Source organism: Staurois parvus, unplaced genomic scaffold (genome assembly GCF_062004578.1).
Source record: "Staurois parvus isolate SC_StPar_1 unplaced genomic scaffold, SC_StPar_1.0 ptg002404l, whole genome shotgun sequence".
Classification (NCBI taxonomy): domain Eukaryota; kingdom Metazoa; phylum Chordata; class Amphibia; order Anura; family Ranidae; genus Staurois; species Staurois parvus.
The window spans coordinates 118635-144025 of NW_028320200.1; the positions used below are offsets into that span (position 1 = coordinate 118635).

Sequence of the window (25391 nt, forward strand, 5' to 3'; positions counted from 1 at the left end):
GATGGGTTTTGCTTCAAGTACTTTATCTGGCAACTGCACCACCGCATATCCTGCATGGTAAACAGTGTCAGTGGGTCTCGAGCAAGAGCCATCTACAAAAACATTCTGTGCCTCTGGAAGAGCCACAGAAGACATATCCTGTCTTGGGGAGGTGTCCTGATGAATCAATTCCAGGCAATCATGCTGTGGAACAACTTCATCCTGCTCTCCCTTTAAGCCTAATAAGGCATTCAAAATTGGAGCTGGACCTGAAGTGGGAGAGGTATATTTTATTCTCAACTTAGGGTTTGACAACAGTATAACCTCATATCCACTAAGTCTCTGGGCTGACATGTGTTGGGTATGTATATTCTTGAGTAGAATAGACACATTGTGGGTGGTATGTAAGGTGGTCTCATGTCCCAGAGTGAGTGACGTAGCCATTTGGACCACCATAGCGCATGATGCTAGTGCTCTGAGACACGCAGGCATGCCTTGGACCTGTACTGGAACCATTTTTGAGAAAAAAGCAACAGGGCGGAGTTTTCCTCCATGCTCCTGGGCCAGGACCCCTGCCATAGTTTTACAATTTTCCCTAGCATACAGATGAAACATTTGATTATATGCGGGCAGACCAAGACCAGGGGCTATTACCATAGCATTTTTCAGATACACAAAAGCATTGCACATATCATCTGACCATTTCACAAGATCTGACATTTCTGAACCTGTGGCTTGTCTCAAAATGTTGTCATAGTAGGAACAGTCAGGTATCCATTGGCGGCAGTAACCAATCATACAAAGAAAGGTGAGCATGTCTTTCTTGGTCAATGGGCGGGGCAGACCCATAAGAGCCGCAGCTCTTTTGTGGCTGACTTTCCTTTCACCTTTTGTGAGAACAAAACCAAGGTATTCAACAGTTTTCTGACACCATTGTAGCTTTTTCTTAGACACTTTATGACCACATTCACATAACCAGTTCATGAGATCTACACTATCCCCTTGGCTGGCTGCCCGATTAACACTACAGAGAAGCAAATCATCTGCGTATTGAACCAAAACTGAACCATGGCGAGGAGTCCATGGCTTTAAGGTAGCCTGGAGGACAACAGAGTAGACCACAGGCGAATCTACATACCCTTGCGGTAATTTACACCAAGTAAGGGTCTTTCTCCTGTAATGAAACGCAAAAATTGGGCGTGTCTCCTTGGCAACAGGGATTGAAAAAAATGCATTTGTCAGATCAATCACTGTGAAAAACTCAGCATCAGCTGGGATGGAGGAAATGAGTGTTGGTACATCAGGCACTATTGGGGCAATGGGAATCACAAGATCATTAAGGCCCTCAGGTCCTGCACAAATCTGTAAGAGCCGTCCGGCTTCTTAACTGGATTTATTGGGCTGTTGTATGGTGAAATCACCTCTTCAAGGACTCCTTCCTTGAGAAAGTGTTCCACCATGGGCGCTATTCCTTCCTCCTTTTCTTTTGACAAAGGGTATTGTTTGTGAAACACAGGTTGAGCCCATGGCTTCAGTGTGGCCTTATATGGAGTGCAGGAAATGGATCCCACATCCAAGGCACTTTTTGCCCAAACTTTGTCATTAATTGTTCCAGCAGGAAATGAGGGGTCTTCTTTAGTAATCATTGTCATGGCAGGGATGATTGGCATTTTGGCAGAGTGAGCCACTATACCACCTCTCTTTGTGGATTTCAAGTTGATGTTCAACTCTCCCATGAGGTCTCTCCCTAACAAATTAACTGGACAATTGGGTATGATTCTAAATGAGTGATCTAGCAGAGTGATTCCCTGTATGGGGTCAAAAATTGGAAGAGGCGGTGTTTTATAAGTCTTGGTCAGTATCCCATTTATTCCCATGGAAGGTTCAGCATTCATTACCTCTCCCTTATAATAATCCTCACTCAGACTCGAACGAGTTGCCCCGGAGTCCAACAAGAATGGGGTTAATTTGCCCTGTATATGCAAGGATACAAGGGGTTGTTCCTTATAAGAGTGAGAGACAAGCGGGAATGCTGGGATACCACCTTCTGGGCACCTTCATTTATTTTGTGATTGTGTCTGCCAAGAGATAGGAAACCTCACATTCTGCTGTGGGAGGTCCCTTTGTGGTTGGCCTGGGGAGGGGCTATGCTGGGCGTGGTCATGAGTTTCATATGGACATTGATTTCTCCAATGATCCTCAGCCCCACAGTTAAAACAACCCGTGTCCCGTCCCCTATTATTCCTCCCTCTTCCCCTAGACCGGCCTCTGCCTCGGTTATTGAAACCCCCCTTCTCTTGTACGGTGGGTTTGTGTGGGGAAAGGGATCTTCCTGAAAATGAGTGGCCACCGCCTTGGGTATCTCTAGACATCCGGCAGCATCTTTCTCAGTCAATTTCAATTGAAATTGTTCTCTGGTACAAGTGGGCCATTCAGAAATCATCTGTTTTACAGTTAACATGACACTGGGTTTTAGATTGGACAGGAAAGTCTGAATCAGTAGACTATGCATGGTGTCTTGCAATGTCAGTCCTGCCTCTTGTGTCCATGTCTCATTAAATCTTTTCCAAAAATCTAACACAGTTTCTCCTGACTTTTGCTTGCAGGCTACTGCGGTAGGGAGGGAGGATCTAGATTGGAAAGCTCGTTCCATTTCTTCTGAGACCTCTCTCCACATATTGTCCCTACCATCTTCTGTGTTTAATTTATAATTTGTGGCAGTAATGTCACCTGCTTCTAAGATGGATATGGTCCCAACATTACCCCAATTCCAAGGGGAAGTTTGTCCCAATATTCCATCGAGGATAAGGCGCATATCCTCTTGTGTGTAATTTCTACCTTTACATGCTTTCTTCAAATAGCTCACAGTAGCCGTTGAAGAAACAGTGGGTCTTGGACAATGTTTGACAATCCTATTTATGTCTTCTATCTAAATGGGTTTCTTTAATAGATTGTCTCCTATTGTCATGAAGGGCATCTGTTGTGTATTGAAATCAATACCATATTGGGTATTATGGCGTGTGTGTGATGGACTTAGCATGTCCACTATACCTAGACTATTAGCTGCTCTGAACAGCAGAGAGCCTGAACTAGCGGATTCATCAACAAGTGAGTCATCTGCTTCAGTAGTTGAAGAAACAGCTATTCCCCCTGTCGCTCCCTGTGTGGTAGGACTTTGAACCACACCCTGGGAGGGCGCGGGAGTTTGAACTGTACTAGGCTGTGTGGTAGAAATGTGAACAGCACTAGGTATTTGAGGGGTCTGTGGAAGTGTTGGTGCTGGTGGTGCTGGAGGTGCAGTGGGGTGTTGGACTGCATAATGTCCGGCTAAAAAATCAATATCTTCTTCAGTAAGAGATGGATAAAGTTTTGTGGGCTGTGGGACAGGTGGGACATATGGGGGAGGGAATGGCATGAGAGGGTGTGTGGGTCTGTCTATTTCTGACTCTAATGCATGTATTTTAGTGGCATCTACATTTCTAGCTTTGGCTTTATTTTGTTTCCCAGTTTGTCTATGAAACCAGAGAGGGGCAAATTCTAACCAATTTTGTCCACCTTTGGTCATGTATTTCTGATCCCACACAGGATCTCCCTTATACCATGGGAAAGCCTGTTTATCCCCCAGACAGAGACCCCTAATCATATCCATATGAAAAGTATCATTACTCCCATCACGGGGGAATGGGTCAACACTTCCCATGAATTCACTCCAGTCTGCTAATATATCCACCCAGGGGTTAACTAGATAGTAATCTGTCCCACAGATACGGGCTACATAATCTTTACATGTCTCACCAACATTTGGGGGAGGGAGTTTATCCTTACTTTGACCACTTCCCATTTTTTACACTTACAAAGGTCTGTGTTACAAATCTGTCCTATAGGCTGTCCCAAAAAACAGGGGTCAACTTCCAAATGACAATTTACTTTATAAAAATGTCTGGACTTAAGATATTTATTGGGTCTTTCTCTAGTGGTTGACCAAAAGTGGAGATTATAACCTGGATATACAATACTTCTAATAATATCCTGACTCTGACTAACTCCCACTTTTCTAACAATAAGCCTACAACACAATTTGAACAAGACATTCACATAGGCACCCAACTCCGTGTCACCATGCTATCACCTTCTCTAGGTCATCAGCCAATAAGGCCTAGCTAAAGGGGTGGTGCGTCTTACAACGGAAGTTGACAATACCTTCAGTAACCGCTGGCGCATACACTTACCAACTGGGCACTTGTGTCACACAAACAAATTATCTTAAACTTCTATGCGATAGGAAGAAAAGCAAAGAGTTGCAGGACAGAATTGATCAACCCCGGACTTTTCCTGGTTTCTTCTCAGAGAAACTCTTTCCCAGTCTCTGCTCATAAGAGACTGTGCAGTTCCCAAAACTGCCTCTAGTCTTTTCCAAAAGACCTTGTACTTCCCACAGCACTTTGCGCCTGGCCACTGGCGTCTTAAGACGCGAAGCCCAGTGCTACCTAAGGGCATGAGATTTTAATCAGAGCCTTTCCGGCAAGAGACTATTTGGCAGAATGACAAAAAATCTTACTTACCAAAAAAGGGTGATTATCTCATCCCGGACACGAGCCCCCAATTGAAAGGAATTGGCTCCTCTCGTTCCTTCCTGTAGCTACCGACTCCCGTCAGTCCCCTGGCCCTGATCAATGTCTGTCCACAGGCCCGGAGTTCCCTTTGAGATACAGGAAATTGCACACAGACACAAGGTGATATCTCAGAAGGAACTGAATTTATTCTTCCGTGTTTAAACTTATATATGAAACTTAAAACAATACATAGAAATATAAGAACCAATCAATTGACAGGTATGCATTGACCAATCAGAATATTACATACGTCAGTAATGCCCAATCATTTAGCATTTATGTTAATTATTATTATATGCGTCAAGCATTAGTATAGAAAGTAGACAACTTCCCTATTTCACACTGGCTAAAGTTATTAATACTCTTGCAACAGGAAAAAGCCCACCGCAGACTTTCAGTCTTGTGCTAGGTAGAAGAAAAAAGGAAGTTACATCTGAAGGGAAAAGAGGAACCTCAGACTCTTATCGAAAGTAAGAAACAGTCTTAAAACACAAATTCATCTTTAAGTACTGACATAAGTCTCAAAATGGATTCTTATCTTAAAATGGCAGATCTTAGGCTAAGAGACAAAATGGCGGTATGGTAATGCTGAAAGGCTAATTCCTTCACCCCCTCTGCCAATCCCTCCACTGGCTTCCGATTGCGCAACGGATCAAATTTAAAATCCTAACACTGACGTAAAAAGCTGTCCACCATACTGCCCCGAACTACATCACTGACCTAATATCCAAGTACCGCCCAGCACGCACACTCCGCTCCTCACAAGACCTCCTTCTCTCTAGTTCCCTGGTCTCCTCCTCCCATGCCCACCTCCAGGACTTCTCCAGGGTGTCACCCATCCTCTAGAACTCCCTGCCCCAACCCATCAGATTATCACCTACTCTCCTCTCCTTTAGGCGCACCCTGAAAACCCATCTCTTCAGGGAAGCCTACCCCACCCCCTGCTAACTTGCTGACCTCCTCCACTCTTCCTACCACTCCATCCCCCACAGCTATCTCCTCCTGTGCCACCATCCCCTCCCTCCTAGATTGTAAGCTCCAAAGAGCAGGGCCCTCGATCCCCTCATGTTCTGCATTGTATTGGTATTGTTCTATCACATGTTCTGTCCCCCTTTGTAATGTAGAGTGCTGAGCTAACCATTGGCGCTTTATAAATACTGTATAATAATAATAATAATTTGTGAGGTCAGGTACTGATCTTCGATGAGAAGACCTGGCTCACAATTTGACATTTCAGTTCATGTGAAATGTGTTCAGTGAGGTTGAGGTCCAAAGATGAACTTTTGGCCATGTACTGTAGTATACCTAAATCTACTGTAAAATCGAGTTCTCAAATATCTGTTGTTCATTTCATATCCCCTTCAGATACACTCGTCATTAGGAAGAAGCCCGGAAAGTGTCCTGCAGATGTGGATTTCTCATTTGATGGCTCCACGGTGGAAAACGAATGTGAGAAAGACCGAGACTGCGAAGGGAAGAGGAAATGCTGCTTCTACGGGGGTAGAAGTCAATGTCTGCTGCCATTGGATGGTAAATGTATAAATCTGTCTGGGAATACAATGAATCATAAAAACATGACCTGCTCTGCTTTGAGACAGAAAGAGGGAGATTCAGGCTAATCTTCAGATATATCTCCTCTTTTCTCCATGCTTCCTGTTGTAAAAATGCTGTTTACAGAAAAAAGTAGCTGAAGCTGAAATGCGCACACATACGTGAGTCAGAGCACAGACTCCTCCTCCTCCAATGTAGTGACCCCTCCCCCCTTCAATGGAGGCTACTAATTCTATGTTATCTCTTTCTGGGAATCATTTGTAATATATTGAATGTACACACCGATATAGAACATCATTTTAAATATATAAACTTTAGATAGACATCATTAATGTGCTCAGTCTGCACCCATCACCCTTTATAGCTCTGACCTGCTCTCATCACCCTTCATAGTCCTTGTCTGCTCTCATCACCCTTTATAGCCCTGGCCTGCTCTAATCACCCTTCATAGTCCTTGTCTGCTCTCATCACCCTTCATAGTCCTTGTCTGCTGTCATCACCCTTCATAGCCCTGGCCTGCTCTAATCACCCTTCATAGTCCTTGTCTGCTCTCATCAACCTTCATAGCCCTGGCCTGCTCTAATCACCCTTCATAGTCCTTGTCTGCTCTCATCACCCTTCATAGTCCTTGTCTGCTCTCATCACCCTTCATAGTCCTTGTCTGCTCTCATCACCCTTCATAGCCCTGGCCTGCTCTTATCACCCTTCATAGCCCTGGCCTGCTCTCATCACCATTCATAGTCCCAGTCTGCAATCATCACTCATCATAGTCCCAACCTGCACTCATCCTCTTTCATAGTCCCAGCCTGCACTCATCACCTTTGATAGTCACAGCCTGCATACATCACCCTTCATAGTCCTGGCCTGCATTCATCACCCTTCATAGTCCTGGCCTGCATTCATCACCTTTTGATAGTCACAGCCTGCATTCATCACCCTTCATAGTCCTGGCCTGCATTCATCACCCTTCATAGTCCTGGCCTGCATTCATCACCCTTCATAGTCCTGGCCTGCATTCATCACCCTTCATAGTCCTGGCCTGCATTCATCACCCTTCATAGTCCTGGTCTGCATTCATCACCTTTGATAGTCTCAGCCTGCACTCATTACTTATCATAGTCTCAGCCTGCAGTCATCATCCTTTTATAGTCCCCGGCCTGTACTCATCACGCTTCATTGTCCCAACCTTCACTCGTCACCTTCCATGGTTCTATCTTGCATTAATCACCCTTCATAGTCCCATCCTGCACTAATCACTCTTTAGTGGATATGCATCTGGCTTCAGTGGATATGCAGTTGGCTAACGAATAGATACCAGAGCGTGGTTGTAAATGGGGAAAATAAAGCAGTCACTAGGTGTGTACCACAAGGCTCTGTACTAGGTCCTGTTCTGTTTAATCTATATGTAAGTGATATAACTAAAGGTTTGTTGGGTAAGGTATGTCTATTTGCTGATGACACAAAGGTGTGTAATAGGGTTGATATCCCTGGAGGTCAATGGAACATGATTTGGCATTGCTGGAAGATTGGTCAAAGAAGTGGAAATTGCAGTTCAATGTTTCTAAATGTAAACTAATGCACCTAGGGAAAAATAATCCCTTGAGAGAGTACAACATTGGGGGTATAGTGTTGACCAGCACTTCAGAGGAAAATGATTTGGGGGTACTTATTAAAGATGATTGGAAAATGAACAAATCGTGTGGCCAGGCAGTGGGGAAAGTGAATATAATTCTAGGATGCATCACTAGAGGGGTCACCAGTGGGAGGAAGGAGGTCCTGATTCCTCTATATAGATCTTTATATCACTAGAGGGGTCACCAGCAGGGGGAAGGAGGTTCTGATTCCTCTATATAGATCTTTATATCACTAGAGGGGTCACCAGTGGGAGGAAGGAGGTCCTGATTCCTCTATATAGATCTTTATGTCACTAGAGGGGTCACCAGCGGGAGGAAGGAGGTCCTAATTCATCTATATAGATCTTTATATCACTAGAGGGGTCACCAGCAGGAGGAAGGAGATCCCGATTCCTCTTTATAGATCTTTATATCACTAGAGGGATCACCAGCAGGGGGGGAAGGAGGTCCTGATTCCTCTATATAGATCTTTATGTCACTAGAGGGGTCACCAGCGGGAGGAAGGAGGTCCTGATTCCTCTATATAGATCTTTATGTCACTAGAGGGGTCACCAGCGGGAGGAAGGAGGTCCTGATTCCTCTATATAGATCTTTATATCACTAGAGGTGTCACCAGCAAGAGGAAGGAGGTCCCGTTTCCTCTATATAGATCTTTATATCACTAGAGGGATAACCAGCAGGAGGAAGTCCTGATTCCTCTTTATAGATCCTTAGTTAAACCTAATTTAGAATACTGTGTCCAGTTATTGAGACCTCACTTACAAAAATATATTGATATGATAGAACAAGTCCTGAGACGGTTAACAAAAATGGTGAAAGGTCTGGGGGATAGGGCCGCTGTTAGTAATAATGGTGCCCCGTACAGCCTATCTGACCTATCTGCCCCATTCAACCCCCTCCCTTTACTATACCCCTGGCCCCACCCTTGGCCACACCCCTGACCCCTTCCCTGAACCCACCTCAAAATAAAATGCAGCTTTGCCTTCAAGTGCATGCAGTAGAAGGGGGAGCAGTTACAAATACATTTATAAATGAGGCCTAAGCCTACAGGGATTTTCTTTCTTAGAAAATAGGTGCAGGAACTCTACCGTTCCCCCATTGCACCACTCTCCTTCAACAAAATCAAAAACACCTACCCCCCATGTGCTACATACAAAATGCAGAGTCCAGCAGTGCACTACATACAGAGTGCAGGGTTCAGCAGTGTATTATGCAAAAAGTGCAGAATTCAAGGGTACACTATGTACAGAGTGCAGGGTTGAGGAGTGTGCTTTGTACAGAGTGCAGGGTTGAGGAGTGCACCGCGTACAGAGTGCAGGGTTGAGGAGTGCCCCGCTTACAGAGTGCAGGGTTGAGGAGTGCCCCGCGTGCAGAGTGCAGGGTTGAGGAGTGCGCCGCGTACAGAGTGCAGGGTTGAGGAGTGCGCCGCGTACAGAGTGCAGGGTTGAGGAGTGCGCCGCGTACAGAGTGCAGGGTTGAGGAGTGCGCCGCGTACAGAGTGCAGGGTTGAGGAGTGCGCCGCGTACAGAGTGCAGGGTTGAGGAGTGCGCCGTGTACAGAGTGCAGGGTTGAGGAGTGCGCTGCGTACAGAGTGCAGGGTTGAGGAGTGCCCCGCGTACAGAGTGCAGGGTTGAGGAGTGCCCCGCGTACAGAGTGCAGGGTTGAGGAGTGCGCCGCGTACAGAGTGCAGGGTTGTGGAGTGCGCCGCGTACAGAGTGCAGGGTTGAGGAGTGCGCCGCGTACAGAGTGCAGGGTTGAGGAGTGCGCCGCGTACAGAGTGCAGGGTTGAGGAGTGCGCCGCGTACAGAGTGCAGGGTTGAGGAGTGTTATATTTCAGCTGTGTGTGCTTTAGAAAGGCATAACAAAGCAGTCAGGTGTTAAGGAGGGCTTAGGCTTGGTTCACACTATGTTGCACAGAAACAATTGCTTACACCTTCTTCCATGTCAAATGAAGGTGAGTTGCACAACTGTTAGCCCCCTCCCCCCAATACAATGCTTTTCTCTCCTCCCTGTCCAGTACAGATCTTTGCTCTCCTTCTTGTCAGTACACAGATCTTCTTTCCCCCCAGAAAAGACTTACAGTAGGAGATCAGGTTGCCGGCGCTGGCTTCTGGAGATACTGTGGGTGCGAGGCTAGAGCTGTGTGCATACTTTGCCCCCACGACCCAACCCCTCCTCTGTTATCTATCCAGGAATTTAAGTGTACCACCAGGAGACTATCATCACTGTCACTGATAAAACACAGAAGCCGGGCTCCCGTGTTTACAAGTGACAGTAGTGAGCGGCAATGCAAGGGGCAAGCACCAGAGACCTGTTACTACTGCATTATGTACTTGAAGCTGCCAGCTGTTCGGGCCCCCCTGTCAAAGTAAAGGGTCCGGGCCCCCTACAGGAGGCCCGGAGGAACCACCTTGTCGCCTGCTCTGCTGGGGGTTAAAACATATCAAGAGCGAACTTAAAGTGGTTGTAAAAGCTGAAGGTTTTTAAAATTTAGGCATTCTGTGCATGAAGGTAAAAAAACGTATGTGCAGCATCCCCCCCCCAGCCCCCCCCTTATACTCACCTAAGCCCCCTCTTGATCCAGTGATGTGCACTGGTGTCTCAGCTGTCTCAGGACTCCCTCTCCTCATTGGCTGAGACAGAAGGCTCCCACTGCTGTCAATCACAGCCAGTGAGCCAATAAGAAAAGAGAGGAGGCGGGGCAAGGCACAGCTCTGTGTGTGAATGGATGCATGGAGCAGTAAGTGCCCCATAGCAAGCTGCTTGCTGAGGGGGCACCCAACAACAGGGAGGGGTCAGGAGAGCCTGTGAGGGACCCGAGAAGAGGAGGATCGGGGCTTCTCTAGGCAAAGCCACACAACAGGTAAGTATAGACATGTTTGTTCTTTTTAGAAAAAAAAGTAAACCTTTTAGTAACTCTTAAACATGTCCAGTCTGGAGGAAAGAAGGGAAAGGGGAGACATGATTGAAACTTTTAAATACATCAAGGGGGTGAATAAGGTTCAGGAGGGCAGGATTTTCAATGGGAAACCAAAATCAAGAACACGAGGACATGACCTCCAACTAACTATAGGAAAGTTCAAAACGAATCTCAGAAAGTATCATTTTACTGAAAGAGTAGTTGATGCTTGGAATACACTTCCAGCAGAAGTAGTGAGCCAGTCCACAGTAAGTAGCTTCAAACATGCATGGGACAAGCATAGATCTATACAAAACAAAAACAATAAAACAAAAAAAAACCCCAAAACACTTCAGGCTTGACACAGGAGCTGGGCAGATGTGGAAAGCATAGCCACAACACCTTTGCATTCCACTGGTATATGATGTCCTCTTGGGGTTAACACTTGATGAACTATGATGGACTATATTATCTCCAGCTGGGAAAAGCATAGATCTATACAAAAACACTGCAGGCTTGACACAGGAGCTGGGCAGATGTGGAAAGCATAGCCACAATGCCTTTGCGTTCCACTGGTGTACGATGTCCACTTTGGGTTAACCCTTGATGGACTACAATGGACTATATTATCTCCATATGTGTTTTTACTGATTTATTTTACTGACTGATCACATTATACCTCTCGTTTTGCACCATACCATAAAAAAAAAAAAAAAAAATAGGCAGACTCTATCCTTTTCTGCCGTCACTTTTCTATGTTTCTATGTTTCATAGTCCCGGCATGAACGCATCACCTTACATAGGACAGGCTGCACTCACCACCCTCATCTCCTCGATCTGTACTCCTCATAGCCCTAGCTATTTCTCAGTCTCTACTTCCTTCCATCGTTATCACAGCAATTTTCTCTTTCTGCAGTCAAGACAAACGCCTGCCCGTACTTCGATCAAACAACGTGTATGGTTATCAAACCCGGACCCTCCCAGTGCCACAGTGATAAGCAATGCCCAGGTACTGAGCGCTGCTGCGACTACGGGTGCAACTTCCGGTGCAAAGCAACAGTGAAAGGTAATTGGAAAATGTCATATACTTAAATTTTCACTGAACTTTATGAAGGTATTGCAGTATAATACAGTATTTTACAGTGTTTTTGATATATAAACCTTATTAATGTGTTAGCTTTTAATTATATAATATAATTATATGTATACTGTATGTACATGGGCAACTGTTTTTCCCCCATACACATACTGTACATGCCATGCCCCCAGCTTTTATGTTTAGAGAAGGTACATTATTACTTAATGAAAGTTCCCACATGGAAGAAAAATATATTTTAAATATATTGTAAAAATATTCTTCCCAAATATATTGACATATATTTGAAATACTACTATAGTACAAAATATATGAAAAATATTTTGAAAAATACATTTTCAAATATGCTTTATATCTTGAAAAATGCACTTAATTTACATTTTTGGAGTGCATTTACAAATATATGTAAAAATACATGTTTTTAAAAATGACTTTTGCATATATTAAAAAAACTGAAGAATATATTAAAATATATATATATATATTTTTTAAAAAATATTTTTCATATAGTTTTTAATATATAAAAAATGCATTTCAACATGGGGTGTGTGTGTGTGTGATATATATATATATATATATATATATATATATATTGAATACGGCCAAAATTGTAGTATTTCAAATATATGTCAATATATTTGGGAAGAATATTTTTTAAATATATTTAACATATATTTTCTTCCATGTGGGTTTGTAGTGTAATCCAAAAGACAAGGTGACCTAGCCTTTGGAATCATCCATCAGGACAGGGGATCACCTGAGTACAGAGAAGCATAATTTCTTCAAATATACTCCTATGAAGTTCTCATCATCACCTTTTTTTTTTTTTTTTTTTTTTTGTTCAATGTGGTACACATAATAAAATTCCAAGCACCAGAGTATGTTGTTTTGGCTGGTGTATAACCTTCTGCGATTTTGCATAAAGATCCCTGTCTTCTTTAATTATTGCCATGGACATTTGATGTGGTTTTACTTCTACTGTATTAGAAAAAAAATCATATTTTTATTGTAAGCAGATCACAGCTTTGACCGGCCATTCTCAACCAGAGTTCCATGGAATCCTGAGGTTCCTCTAGAGGTTGCTATGCAATCCTAGAGCTTTGACTAATTGACCTCCCATCTGATGGTGCCGGCCTAGTTCTGGGGCCAACACCATTTGGCAGAACCAGCAGCATGGAACCAATAATCTTTTTAATCAGTCATTCTCAGAGTTTCAAAGAAACCTAGGGTTCCTCCAGAGGTTCCTAGGCATTCCTCGAACTGTGGCTGTTTGGCCTCCTATCTGATGGTGCCTGCATAGTTCTGGGACCAACATCACTTGGCACACCTAGTGGAATGGCACCAATAATCTTTTTTTAGCAGGCATTCTCCACTAGAATTCCAAGGAAACCTATGATTCATCCAGGGGATGCTGTGGGTCCCTTGAACTGTGGCTGATGGCACCCATGATCTTTTTCAAAAGCCATTCTTACTCAGGGTTCCTCCAGAGGTTGGTAAGGGGTTCTTTGAGTTGGGCTGCCTGCATAATTCCAGGGCAAAGGCCACTTTGCAGAACCAGCGGCATGTCACAAATGATCAGTTGATGATAAGGATTCCATTCTTCTCATTGACTACTAGTGTAAGTGACATTTTTCCTATTGAGCCAAGATGAACATGTTTTAGCAGGGCTTCCTCAAAACCAGAAAGTTATTTCAAGGGTTCTTCTAGGATTCAAGGGTTGAGAATGGCTAGCTTAGATGATTCAGACACTGTGGAGTACATCCCATTGAAAACCAAAGTAAATTCAGTGTATACCCTGATTAGCCATAATTTTATGTCTACCCACCATAACTCCTTGAGACATGAACTGAACTAGACCTCTGAAGGTATGCTGGGGTATCTGTCATCAAACCATCAGTAGCAAGTCCTATAAGTTGTGAGGTGGGGCATCCATGGATCAAGCTTGTTTTTTCAGCACATCCCACAGATGCTTGATTCAATTGGGATCTGGAAAATTTGGAGGCCAAGTCAACACCTCAAACTTGTGTTCCTTAAACCATTCTTGAATTCATCAGACCAGACCACTTCTTCTATTGCTCTGTAGTCCAGTTCTGATGCTTACTTGTCCAATGTAGGTGCTTTTGGCTGTGAATATGGGTCAGGCTGGGCCACCCTGACCGGTGTGTGGCTACGCAATCCCATACACAAACACACAAACAAACTTTTTTTTTTTTTATTGGAACCACCATTAACATTTTCAGTAATTTTAGATTTGCTCTGCTCCAGTCATTTAGCCATTTTGATGCGTCACAAACAACCTTGTCAAAATCGCTCAAATCTATACCCTTGTCACTTTTTTCTGCCTTCATCACATCAACTTCAGAGACTACATGTTCACTTTTGCCTAATATATCCCATCCACTTTCAGATGCCATTGTAATGAGATACTCAATTTTATTCACTTTTCTTCTCAGTGGTCATAATTAGAGATGAGCGAATTATTCAAAAATTCGATTCGGCTGATTCGCCGAATTTGAGGAAGAAATTCGATTCGATGCGAATTTATTCGCTGCGAATTTAACTTATAAAAAGGGTTTCTAGGCTTCAGAGAGCCTTTATATTAGTGCAGAACACTGTACCTTTAATTTAAATGCCCTTGGAGATGAGGAAGGAGAAGGATGAGGAGAAGGAGAAGAAGAAGGAGAAGGAGAAGGATGAGAAGAAGGAGAAGGAGAAGAATGAGAAGAAGGAGAAGGATGAGAAGAAGGAGAAGGATGAGAAGGAGAAGGAGAAGGAGAAGGAGAAGGATGAGAAGAAGGAGAAGGATGAGAAGAAGGAGAAGGAGAAGGATGAGAAGAAGGAGAAGGATGAGAAGGAGAAGGATGAGAAGAAGGAGAAGGATGAGAAGAAGGATGAGAAGGAGAAGGATGAGAAGAAGGATGAGAAGGATGAGAAGAAGGAGAAGGATGAGAAGAAGAAGAAGGATGAGAAGAAGAAGAAGGATGAGAAGAAGAAGAAGGATGAGAAGAAGGAGAAGGATGAGAAGAAGGAGAAGGATGAGAAGAAGAAGAAGGATGAGAAGGAGAATTCCAAGCCGGCAAAAAGTGTATCTGCAGAGCTCCGCTATTTCTTAGCGGAGCTCTGCAGATACACTTAGCGGAGCTCTGCAGATACACTTTTTGCCGGCTTGGAATTCTTCTTATTTTCATCCTACTTCTTCTTCCTCTTCTTCTTCTTCTTCATCCTCATCCTCATCTTCTTCTTCTTCTGAGGATGAGGATGAAGAAGAAGAAGAAGAAGAAGAAGAAGAAGAAGTAGGATGAAAATAAGAAGAATTCCAAGCCGGCAAAAAGTGTATCTGCAGAGCTCCGCTATTTCTGACAGTTCTCTGACATTCACTCCATACAGCGGTTGAAACATTGTATCTATTTGTTTCCATAAATGGAAACAAATAGATACAATGTTTCAACCGCTGTAAATGTGAATGTCAGAGAACTGTCAGAAATAGAGGAGCTCTGCAGATACACTTTTTGCCGGCTTGGAATTCTTCTTATTTTCATCCTACTTCTTCTTCTTCTTCTTCTTCATCCTCATCCTCATCCTCAGAAGAAGAATGAAAAGAAGAAGAAGAAGAATGAAAAGAAGAAGGAAAAGAAGAAGAAGAATGAAAAGAAGAAGAATGAAAAGAAGAATGAGAAGAATGAAAAGATTCTTCTTCTTCTTTTCATTCTTCTTTTCATTCTTCTTCTTTTCATTCTTCTTCTTCTTCTTTTCATTCTTCTTTTCATTCTTCTCATTCTTCTTTTCATTCTTCTCATTCTTCTTCTCATTCTTCTTTTCATTCTTCTTCTCATTCTTCTTTTCATTCTTCTTCTTCTTTTCATTCTTCTTTTCATTCTTCTTTTCATTCTTCTCATTCTTCTTTTCATTCTTCTTCTCATTCTTCTTTTCATTCTTCTTCTCATTCTTCTTTTCATGAAGAAGAATGAAAAGAAGAAGAAGAAGAATGAAAAGAAGAATGAGGAGAAGAATGAAAAGAAGAATGAAAAGAAGAAGAAGAATGAAAAGAAGAAGAAGAAGAATGAAAAGAAGAAGAAGAAGAATGAAAAGAAGAAGAAGAATAATGAAAAGAAGAAGAAGAAGAATGAAAAGAAAAATGAAAAGAAGAAGAAGAATAATGAAAAGAAGAAGAAGAAGAATGAAAAGAAGAATGAAAAGAAGAATGAGAAGAATGAAAAGATTCTTCTTCTTCTTCTTCTTCTTCTTCTTCTTCTTTTCATTCTTCTTTTCATTCTTCTTCTTCTTTTCATTCTTCTTCTTCTTCTTTTCATTCTTCTTTTCATTCTTCTCATTCTTCTTCTCATTCTTCTTTTCATTCTTCTTTTCATTCTTCTTTTCATTCTTCTTCTCATTCTTCTTTTCATGAAGAAGAAAAGAAGAATGAGAAGAATGAAAAGAAGAAGAATGAAGAGAAGAATGAAAAGAAGAAGAATGAAAAGAAGAATGAAAAGAAGAAGAAGAAGAAGAAGAATGAAAAGAAGAAGAAGAAGAAGAATGAAAAGAAGAAGAAGAAGAAGAATGAAAAGAAGAAGAAGAATGAAAAGAAGAAGAAGAATGAAAAGAAGAATGAAAAGAAGAAGAAGAAGAATGAAAAGAAGAAGAAGAAGAATGAAAAGAAGAAGAAGAAGAAGAAGAATGAAAAGAAGAATGAGAAGAATGAAAAGAAGAAGAAGAATGAAAAGAAGAAGAAGAAGAATGAAAAGAAGAATGAAAAGAAGAAGAAGAATGAAAAGAAGAAGAAGAATGAAAAGAAGAATGAAAAGAAGAATAAGAAGAATGAAAAGCTTCTTCTTCTTCTTTTCATTCTTCTTCTTCTTTTCATTCTTCTTCTTCTTCTTTTCATTCTTCTCATTCTTCTTCTCATTCTTCTTTTCATTCCTCTTCTTCTTTTCATTCTTCTTTTCATTCTTCTCATTCTTCTTTTCATTCTTCTTTTCATTCTTCTTCTCATTCTTCTTTTCATTCTTCTTCTTCTTTTCATTCTTCTCATTCTTCTTTTCATTCTTCTTTTCATTCTTCTTCTTCTTTTCATTCTTCTTTTCATTCTTCTTCTTCTTTTCATTCTTCTTTTCATTCTTCTTTTCATTCTTCTTCTCATTCTTCTTTTCATTCTTCTTCTTCTTTTCATTCTTCTTCTTCTTCTTCTTTTCATTCTTCTTTTCATTCTTCTCATTCTTCTCATTCTTCTTTTCATTCTTCTTCTCATTCTTCTTTTCATGAAGAAGAAAAGAAGAATGAGAAGAATGAAAAGAAGAATGAGAAGAATGAAAAGAAGAATGAAAAGAAGAAGTATTCCAGTACAGCAAAAAGTGTATCTGCAGAGAGCTCCGCTATTTCTGACAGTTCTCTGACAGTTCCTTCACATTTACAGCGGTTGAAACATTGTATCTATTTCCGAATAAAAACATCTGTATCCTAAATGGAAACAAATAGATACAATGTTTCAACCGCTGTACATGTGAAGGAGCTGTCAGAAATAGCGGAGCTCTCTGCAGGGACACTTTTGCCGGCTGATCGGGAAAAATCCGATTCGCGCACCCGAAGTATGCTAATATTCGGATTCGCCGCGAATCAAATTTTTCCTGAAATTCGAAACGAATTCCACTTCGCCTGGTTCGATTCGCTCATCTCTAGTCATAATGATATGGCTGATCGATGTATATGTAAGCTGTAGCCTACATGTGTGCATCCACATAGTAGAGTCCACAAGGATATGTTTTCCTTGTCTGAATGCAGTTGATGTCCCGGTGTTTGGGCATGAATGAAAAGAGGGAGGCCACACTTCACCAAGCCTGTGGAGCTTGGCCAACTTTTTTGATCTAGCAATGGTAAATCTTGGTTGCTGCAAGACCGATATCGTTGTTCAAGCTCCATGCGCAAAGTGGTGAGCTGCTACACATTTTTCATATATGGAATTAAATGGAAAAGTGATGAGCCTGGAGGTGAGAGTGAGAGAAGCACAGGATCCATGAGTGGTATGGAGGATCAACCTACGAGCATGTGCTGTACCAAACCATGTCCCATACTTGTCTTCATAAAGAGCTTTATTCTCTGCATCTGTATCCGGTTTCCATCCTGCTCAGAAAAAAAAACTGAACATGCCATCATTGACCTCATTCTGAAAATGCTAGGTGCCAGGCTGTCTTTGCCATTGATACTGTTTGAGCCATCAACCTGCAGTGATTTAGCAAGAATTGAAGCCTTTAGTACAGCTTGAAGTAAGATAGGCAGTTCTTTTTTTTTTATTTTTTACAAGAGCTGTGGCAGCCTTCATAATCTTGTTTTCTGTAGATCTAAAAATCCTGGGGTGAGGTATTATTTGATATGGCTGTGTTTTGTATTGCAGTAAAACCTGGAACATGCCCAAGGACTGTTGCAAGATGTGCTTTTCCCCCACCGGAACCGCGGTGTAAGAGTGACAGTGACTGTCTTGGAAAGCTGAAGTGCTGCACCCCACTGTGTGGCCTGGAGTGTACCATACCCTTGCCATGTAAGTTACATCTGCTAATCAATTCCCAATTTCCAACACCACACGCTTGGTGTATATATATATATATATATATATATATATATATTTAATATTATTATAATATATATATATATATTTAATATTATTAATAGATATATATATATATATTTAATATTATATATATATATATATATATATATATTTTTTTTTTTTTTATTTATTTTTTTTTTTTTTACATGAAATGTGCAGCTCTCAAATACCTAAGGGTCTGTTCAGAAAAAAAAAATTGCTGGCCCAGCTGTCACAAATTCTCACCGCCATCTCCATCAAGGGACCATAATGTGGTATTTTCCTGAAATACCTCAATCAGTTAAATACTGTATTATGGCCCCTAGATGGAGTTGATGATCGAAAGAAAGGTAAGGGACAAAACAGACTGAAAATTCATGACTGGTGGGCGAATGGGTCAGATGGTATGCAGCCTAAGAGAATGGCTTGATGTTTCAACTTTTCACCTTGGGTCAAACATGGTGAGCTAGCTAAACATGGTGAGCTAAGTGCACCATACTCACATAGAGCAGCAATCAACGCTAAGCAAACACATCACCCCCTGTTATTGCAAGAACCTATCGATTAGCAATCCCCATGCTTGACTATTGCTGGGATTTTTCTATGTGTTTTGAAGGCAAATAAAGTTTTTGAGAAAATAGTCATCTGAATATACCCCTTGTTTTTTATGTTATGCCATGTTGTGTATATGATGGTGACCATTACTTCTCTGAGGCCCTCAGACAACTCCGCTTACAAATATCAAGACCAGCTTTTGAACAACTTTTTAGCATGAAGTTATTGATTTTATTTTTTTTTGTATCTAATGGCATCAATTCAAACAATATTGCCTTCAACTCAACATTGGGGGAATCCAGTTGTCTCCAGCAGGTTAGAATGTTTTTCTCCACTCTCAAATGATTTCCTATCTAGTCAGGTCTCTACAATCTCCAAAAAGTAATGCAGCAGACAAATGGATGGACATAGTGGCCTTGTGAACCCAGCTCTTTTATTCATGTAGGAAATAGTGTCCTGCCAGTGGGTTTCTATAATTAAGCATTACCATCACAGGCTGAAGGTTAGGACATTCTATGACATTTAGGACAAGAGGTGAACCTTGTGGGTGAAGAAATTTAGAGAGAACAATGAAGGCCTGGTGGGCTGGATTTATACAGTAACTTTAGAATGGATCTACCTCCATTTTTCATTTAGAGATGCTTTATTGGTGCCCACTCACCTTGTTGAATGCAGAGCCAGGCATGTGCTGGTTGTAACTATAAACCGTTTTTGCCAAAATAAGTGACCAATAACAGAGGGTACATATAGAAAGACTCCCATAGGATCTGGTAAACCAAGAACAATTCATGTTTTTCATAGGGTTTCCCTAATATCAATGCCAGGCCTGGTTGTGATTGTGCAGTAGGGTTGGAGCCCAGTGTAGAAGTATTTGAAAATGTCAAATATGTGTATATCTTAAAAAATGTGACCCAGGGATTCCATAGGTCTGTAGGAGCATAAAGAATGGCAACAATGAACCAAGCAGGTCCAAACTCTTTGGAGGTTACCTAAATCCCTTTAATACCACAAACTGAAATCTGGAGACTGGGCTCCTTGAGGGGAGACAGAATCTTAAGTATCTCAGATCAGTGTTCTGTTTAACGTGAGTAGGGAGATCATAAAGATATCATCAATAATCCCCAGAAGGACCTTGGTCCCACCATCCATGACTTAGGAGCCATGTTGCTGTAGTTAGAAGTGTTGTTACTCCACATAAGAGCTTGTAAGCACCCCTTACCAACCAGAGGTTATTGTCACACACTCTGGCTAGGGACCTTACAGTGAGTACTTAAATTTAATATAATACTCAGCCAAGTTGCAAAGCAGGCATCTCAGTTCTTTGTTTATTGCATTTTAGGAGGGAAAATGTAGGTCTTGAGCCATCCCACCAGCATATAGTTACAAGCACAGGGTCCACAATGCACTTCACCCGAGTGAAAAGACAGGAGCCAAACATTTAACAGGACTTGCTAATCTCATGTATACAAGCTGAGTAGGGTCCTGGGCTGCAGCTGAAGACCACTAACAGTAGCCCAGCCGCCGAGGAGAGATGCTTCTAGGATCATACAAACCACCTCTTCATCAGGGCCCACCACCATTGGGACTGCTTCTGTCCCAAGCTGGCCACCTAATTAAGTTGATATGTTAGATTATTGTAGCCATTGCAGTATTATAGGCCATGCTGAAGTCCATCTCCATTATTGTGGGGACATAGAATGAGGCAGAAAAATGTAGGCAATAACTTTATTTGGCTTCCAGCAAGAACAATTACAAATGATGGCATTAATATAGTGCAATGGTGCATAGAATACCCCAGGCTGCTAAAGCTTACTTCAAGAGAGGAGTTGCTGCAGTGCAATACACTTCTATCTTATTCACGAGTAGACATTCCAACACATGTAGGTTACAATCTTAGGCAATCTTAGGTCAAGTCCATTATAATAGACGACCTGCAAAAGGGAAAAAAATTGTCCATGTCCGCACTTACACATTATTTTTACGAAACTGAATCCTTCCCATGCCTCTCTTCCTCACCCTAGCTTCTCCCCCTGGTAATATATCCTCAGTACAAGGGTCATAGAGGACCATACCAACAAGGAGGGGAAGGAGAGCACCAACACCACCATAGGGCCATTTTAATTTCATTTTGAACAACTATTAGATGGCTAAAATGAGCTGGGAATGTACCAGTCATTGTATAGAAAGATGAAATAGGTGTAGGGCCATGGGGAAACCCTGCATTTTTTTTTCTACAATGAATGGGAAGGAATGGAACCCTGACTTACAAATTTGGGCCCTTGGGTCAGAATGCATAGTTTGGAAGATGCTCACAAAGCACCATGGAAAGCCATACGCTGCAGGATTTTCCATAACCATTGCCAATTTTCGTTCCTCTGCATCCAATGCTAACAACACTATCTATTGCAGAGCAGGATTCAACCAGCAAAACTGTTCCAATACTACCGTCAGTTTGTGGACATTTGATAACACATGTCTGCCCACCTCAAAGCTGGTCTGAGCAAGAAAGTACAGCTTTGGTAAGAGCATGTCAAGTCTGCTAGCCATCACTTTAGATAACAGTTTCTTATCCTGACCACAGTTTCATATCCTAGTTAGGCATTGATATGAGACCATAAGAACTGGCTTCCAAAGCAGCTTTGCTTTTTTACTCTAAGCAAAAGGCTGATATTCGCTTCATTACCCATAGGTGTGCAAATTTATTTTGTATGAATCTGATTAAACAGGGAAATCAAGGGAGTGTTTAATTCTTTAGAAATAATTTTGTAGAATTCCAATATTAGACCATTTGACCCTGGAATATTAGAAAACTGGTCAATTACCAGTTTTTATCTCTGTTCAGATACAACAAGTCATCTTCTCTTAGAGATGGAAGGTTTACCTGGTCTAAAAAAGTTTCTTGGATCCACACATTTTAAAAATGTTAAAAGATCTCATTCATTTTCTTTGGGTCAGTTTGTATCTGGTCTTGTTCACATTTAAAACGGGTGACATGGATAGTTTGTTTTTTGCCTTGCAGAACATTCAGTAAGAAGAGTACAGGCTTGTTGCCAAACCTGAAAAAGTCCACCTCCTTCCAAGACCTTACTTGGGTATTATATTGGGTTAACCACCATAGTTTCTGTAGAAGCCTCCTGGTGTTTCAGATTTACTGACAATAGAAAGGTATCTGGCCTAGACAAAAAAGATGGTGGGGTTGGGGAAAATGAGTAAAATGGCATTCTAATGGGTGGAGATGCCTCCAGACATTAGTAATGTCAACAATCTTGGACATCAGATAGAGCTGGGTGGATTTAACATAATGTCGGACCTGATGAGGCTTTGGGGGCCATAAATCTGTCTTCCTTAGAAAAGAGCATTTCATTGGAATCCTCACTGATGATAATTCCTTCCTGGCTTGGTGAATTAGGGTGCATTGAAGCAGTTGTTGAAAAGAGATTGCTATTGTAGGTGTTTATGGACCTGACACACCAACAACAAATTCCCTGCTCATGTAAGTCCATGTACTTTCCATTTGATCTGCCTGCTAGTTTATTATACAGCAAGTACGTTGTTGGTAACAATTACTGTACCAGCTCTACAACCATGCACAGGGGAGCAAAAAATAAATTACAGTAAAAGTAAAAAGCAGTTCAATAAATGCGCATTAAAACACTCCGTACACATGTGGCACACAGAATTTGAACACAGAGATCCACAGGAAACCTCTATTATGCTGTATAAATAGAGTATAGAAGGACATCTCCAGGTACCACAAGAAATTCTAACCAGGAAAATCCAACCCAGTCAATTAAAGATTTGTTTACTTTTATTTTTTCCTTTACCTTTTTCCTTCTTCCCAAGTGCTTACTCGTCACACTGCAATAACTTTTATTTGTTGTTAAGGATGATGGATCTGTAGAAGAAGATTGGAGAGATCCGGGTTGAGTCTATCATGCTCCACACCAGAGACACTTCCACTATGGCCAAAATGGATTCCATGCAAATGCCTGAAGATTCCTTCATGTCAGCAATACACCTGCTACTACTTAATAAAACACAATAAGAAGGGACAACTTTATGTAGTGTTCTTATTTATTCCAGTTGCGGAAAATAACCTCCAAAATGGTGAGGTTTTGAAGGTTGTTTTTTCTTTTTTGAAACAGTTACTATGAACATGTGGTCTTCAGAATGGTCCCTGGCCAATGTTAGTTCTTATCATTTGTGGTGTTTCTGCCTAGCTGTGGAAAAAAAAGCCCCCAGAAAACTGATCCCTTTGAGGGTTCCTTTAGATGGCCCTGGTGTTCCTGATGCACATCAAATGCAGATCCTCTATTACTTCAATGGTGCAATGTGGTTGAACATTCTGTGGCTGTGATTGAGCTTCTTTGTGTGTCTCTGGATGCAGCACATCCTATTGAGAATGCTTTGCATTGCAGACAAAACAGGTCAACCCCATGCCATACCTTCCAACTTTTCTGATATTGTTTTTATATCATTTGCTTATAGTCCTCATGTACAGAATATATGAAAACCCCTGAAGCACATTGATTATATTTGCAGCAATTACATATATTATCTTTGATTAAGAACCATACACCAATCCATTTCCATGTAAGGCTTTGCCTGCACAGATTCAAGTAGGTCATTCACCATTTGCTGTACCATATTTTGCGTTCCCCTATCCTTTGGATTATGATGTGCTTTGTATATTAGCAGGCTATACATTACTACGCAAGATGGTCTTTAGTTTGCACCTGGATTTTTTTTCTCTCTAGTCTATCTGAGACAGTAAAGAAGGGCACCTGAGCACAAAGTATGTAGGCAGAGGGAGGACCCCTGCCCAGCCCTCAGTTATGACAACCATGAAGAATTTATAAATGCTATGATTGTCTGTATCTGTAAGAGATACCGGATGCTGGCATTCAAGTGTGACCAGTTCAGTGTAGCCATACTTAAGCTGAATCCAGACTCTGTATAATTAAAGTATGATTTATTAATAATGAAACAAAAACCCACTCAAAGCCAGCAAACAGAATACAAGGCAAAAGTGAAGATATATGTGACCAGTAAACCAGGTGACAAAATGCTTAACTAGCAACCTAGCTGTCATACAATATATACAACAAAGAGAAGATCAGAAATAAGCAGGGTAAAACAGGAGATGCAAAGAGCAACCAAAACTGGGATCAGGAACAAGGGGAGCAGATATGAAGTAGCACAGGATGTAGGTACTGGAACAGAATCATGACATAAATCAAGGTCAGGAGCAGCACATAAATAAACAGGTACAAGACACACAGCCAAAACACTGAGGCAAGATGGAATTCTAAAGGAGGGACTAAATACCCTTCCAGCAGCCAGCAGATACCAGTAAGTGTTCACTTGATGCTGGCTGCAGGGAGGGTATTTAGTCCCTCCTGGCACCCACAGGCGGAGACTGGAAATACAACCTTCAGGTTCAGTGCCACCAGCATGTGATCCAGTCCCTGACATTCTTGATCTCAGTCATGTGACTTTTATAGCACTACCCCTCCCCTAAACAGTACAGAGTTCACTAGTCACCCAAGCAACAGTCCATTCACTCTGGCTCAATAAACAGTCTAGGGCAGTGGTTCTCAACCTTTCTAATGCCGCGACCCCTTAATACAGTTCCTCATGTTGTGGTGACCCCCAACCATAAAATTATTTTCGTTGCTACTTCATAACTGTAATTTTGCAGTGGGAGGACTAGCGCCCCATCACTGATGTCAGTGGGATGAATAGTGTCCCATCGTTGGTATCAGTGGGAGGAATAGCGCCCCATCATTGGTGTCAGTGGGAGGAATAGTGTCCCATCATTGGTGTCAGTGGGAGGAATAGTGTCCCATCATTGGTGTCAGTGGGAGGAATAGTGTCCCATCATTGGTATCAGTGGGGGGAATAGTGCCCCATCATTGGTATCAGTGGGAGGAATAGTGCCCTCGAACCCCTCGTGTACTGTTTTGTTACTGTCTTGTCTCATGTTCTGTCCCCCTTGCTACTGTACAGCGCTGAGCATACCCTTCGGCGCTATATAAATACTGTATAATAATAATATAATAATAGTGCCCCATCATTGGTGTCAGTGGGAGGAATAGTGTCCCATCATTGATATCAGTGGGGGGAATAGTGCCCCATCATTGGTATCAGTGGGAGGAATAGTGCCCCATCATTGGTATCAGTGGGAGGAATAGTGCCCCATCATTGGTATCAGTGGGAGGAATAGTGCCCCATCATTGGTATCAGTGGGGGGAATAGTGCCCCATTATTGGTATCAGTGGGAGGAATAGTGTCCCATCATTGGTGTCAGTGGGAGGAATAGTGTCCCATCATTGGTGTCAGTGGGAGGAATAGTGTCCCATCATTGGTATCAGTGGGGGGAATAGTGCCCCATCATTGGTATCAGTGGGAGGAATAGTGCCCTCGAACCCCTCGTGTACTGTTTTGTTACTGTCTTGTCTCATGTTCTGTCCCCCTTGCTACTGTA

The 25391-nt window shown here is 41.9% G+C and overlaps 1 protein-coding gene across 1 annotated transcript in view; it reads left to right on the top strand.

Annotated features, from left to right (window-relative positions):
• LOC149430970 (uncharacterized) overlaps nucleotides 1-22959 on the top strand; it is a 37710-nt gene extending 14751 nt beyond the window's left edge. Inside the window, exons 3-6 of the mRNA XM_089665884.1 lie at nucleotides 5958-6122; nucleotides 11593-11742; nucleotides 18158-18301; nucleotides 22790-22959. Of these exons, the coding sequence (XP_089522010.1) occupies nucleotides 5958-6122; nucleotides 11593-11742; nucleotides 18158-18301; nucleotides 22790-22791 (461 nt within the window). The 3' untranslated portion in view covers nucleotides 22792-22959. The remainder of the gene's footprint in view (nucleotides 1-5957; nucleotides 6123-11592; nucleotides 11743-18157; nucleotides 18302-22789) is intronic.
• The last annotated feature ends 2432 nt before the right edge of the window (nucleotides 22960-25391 follow it).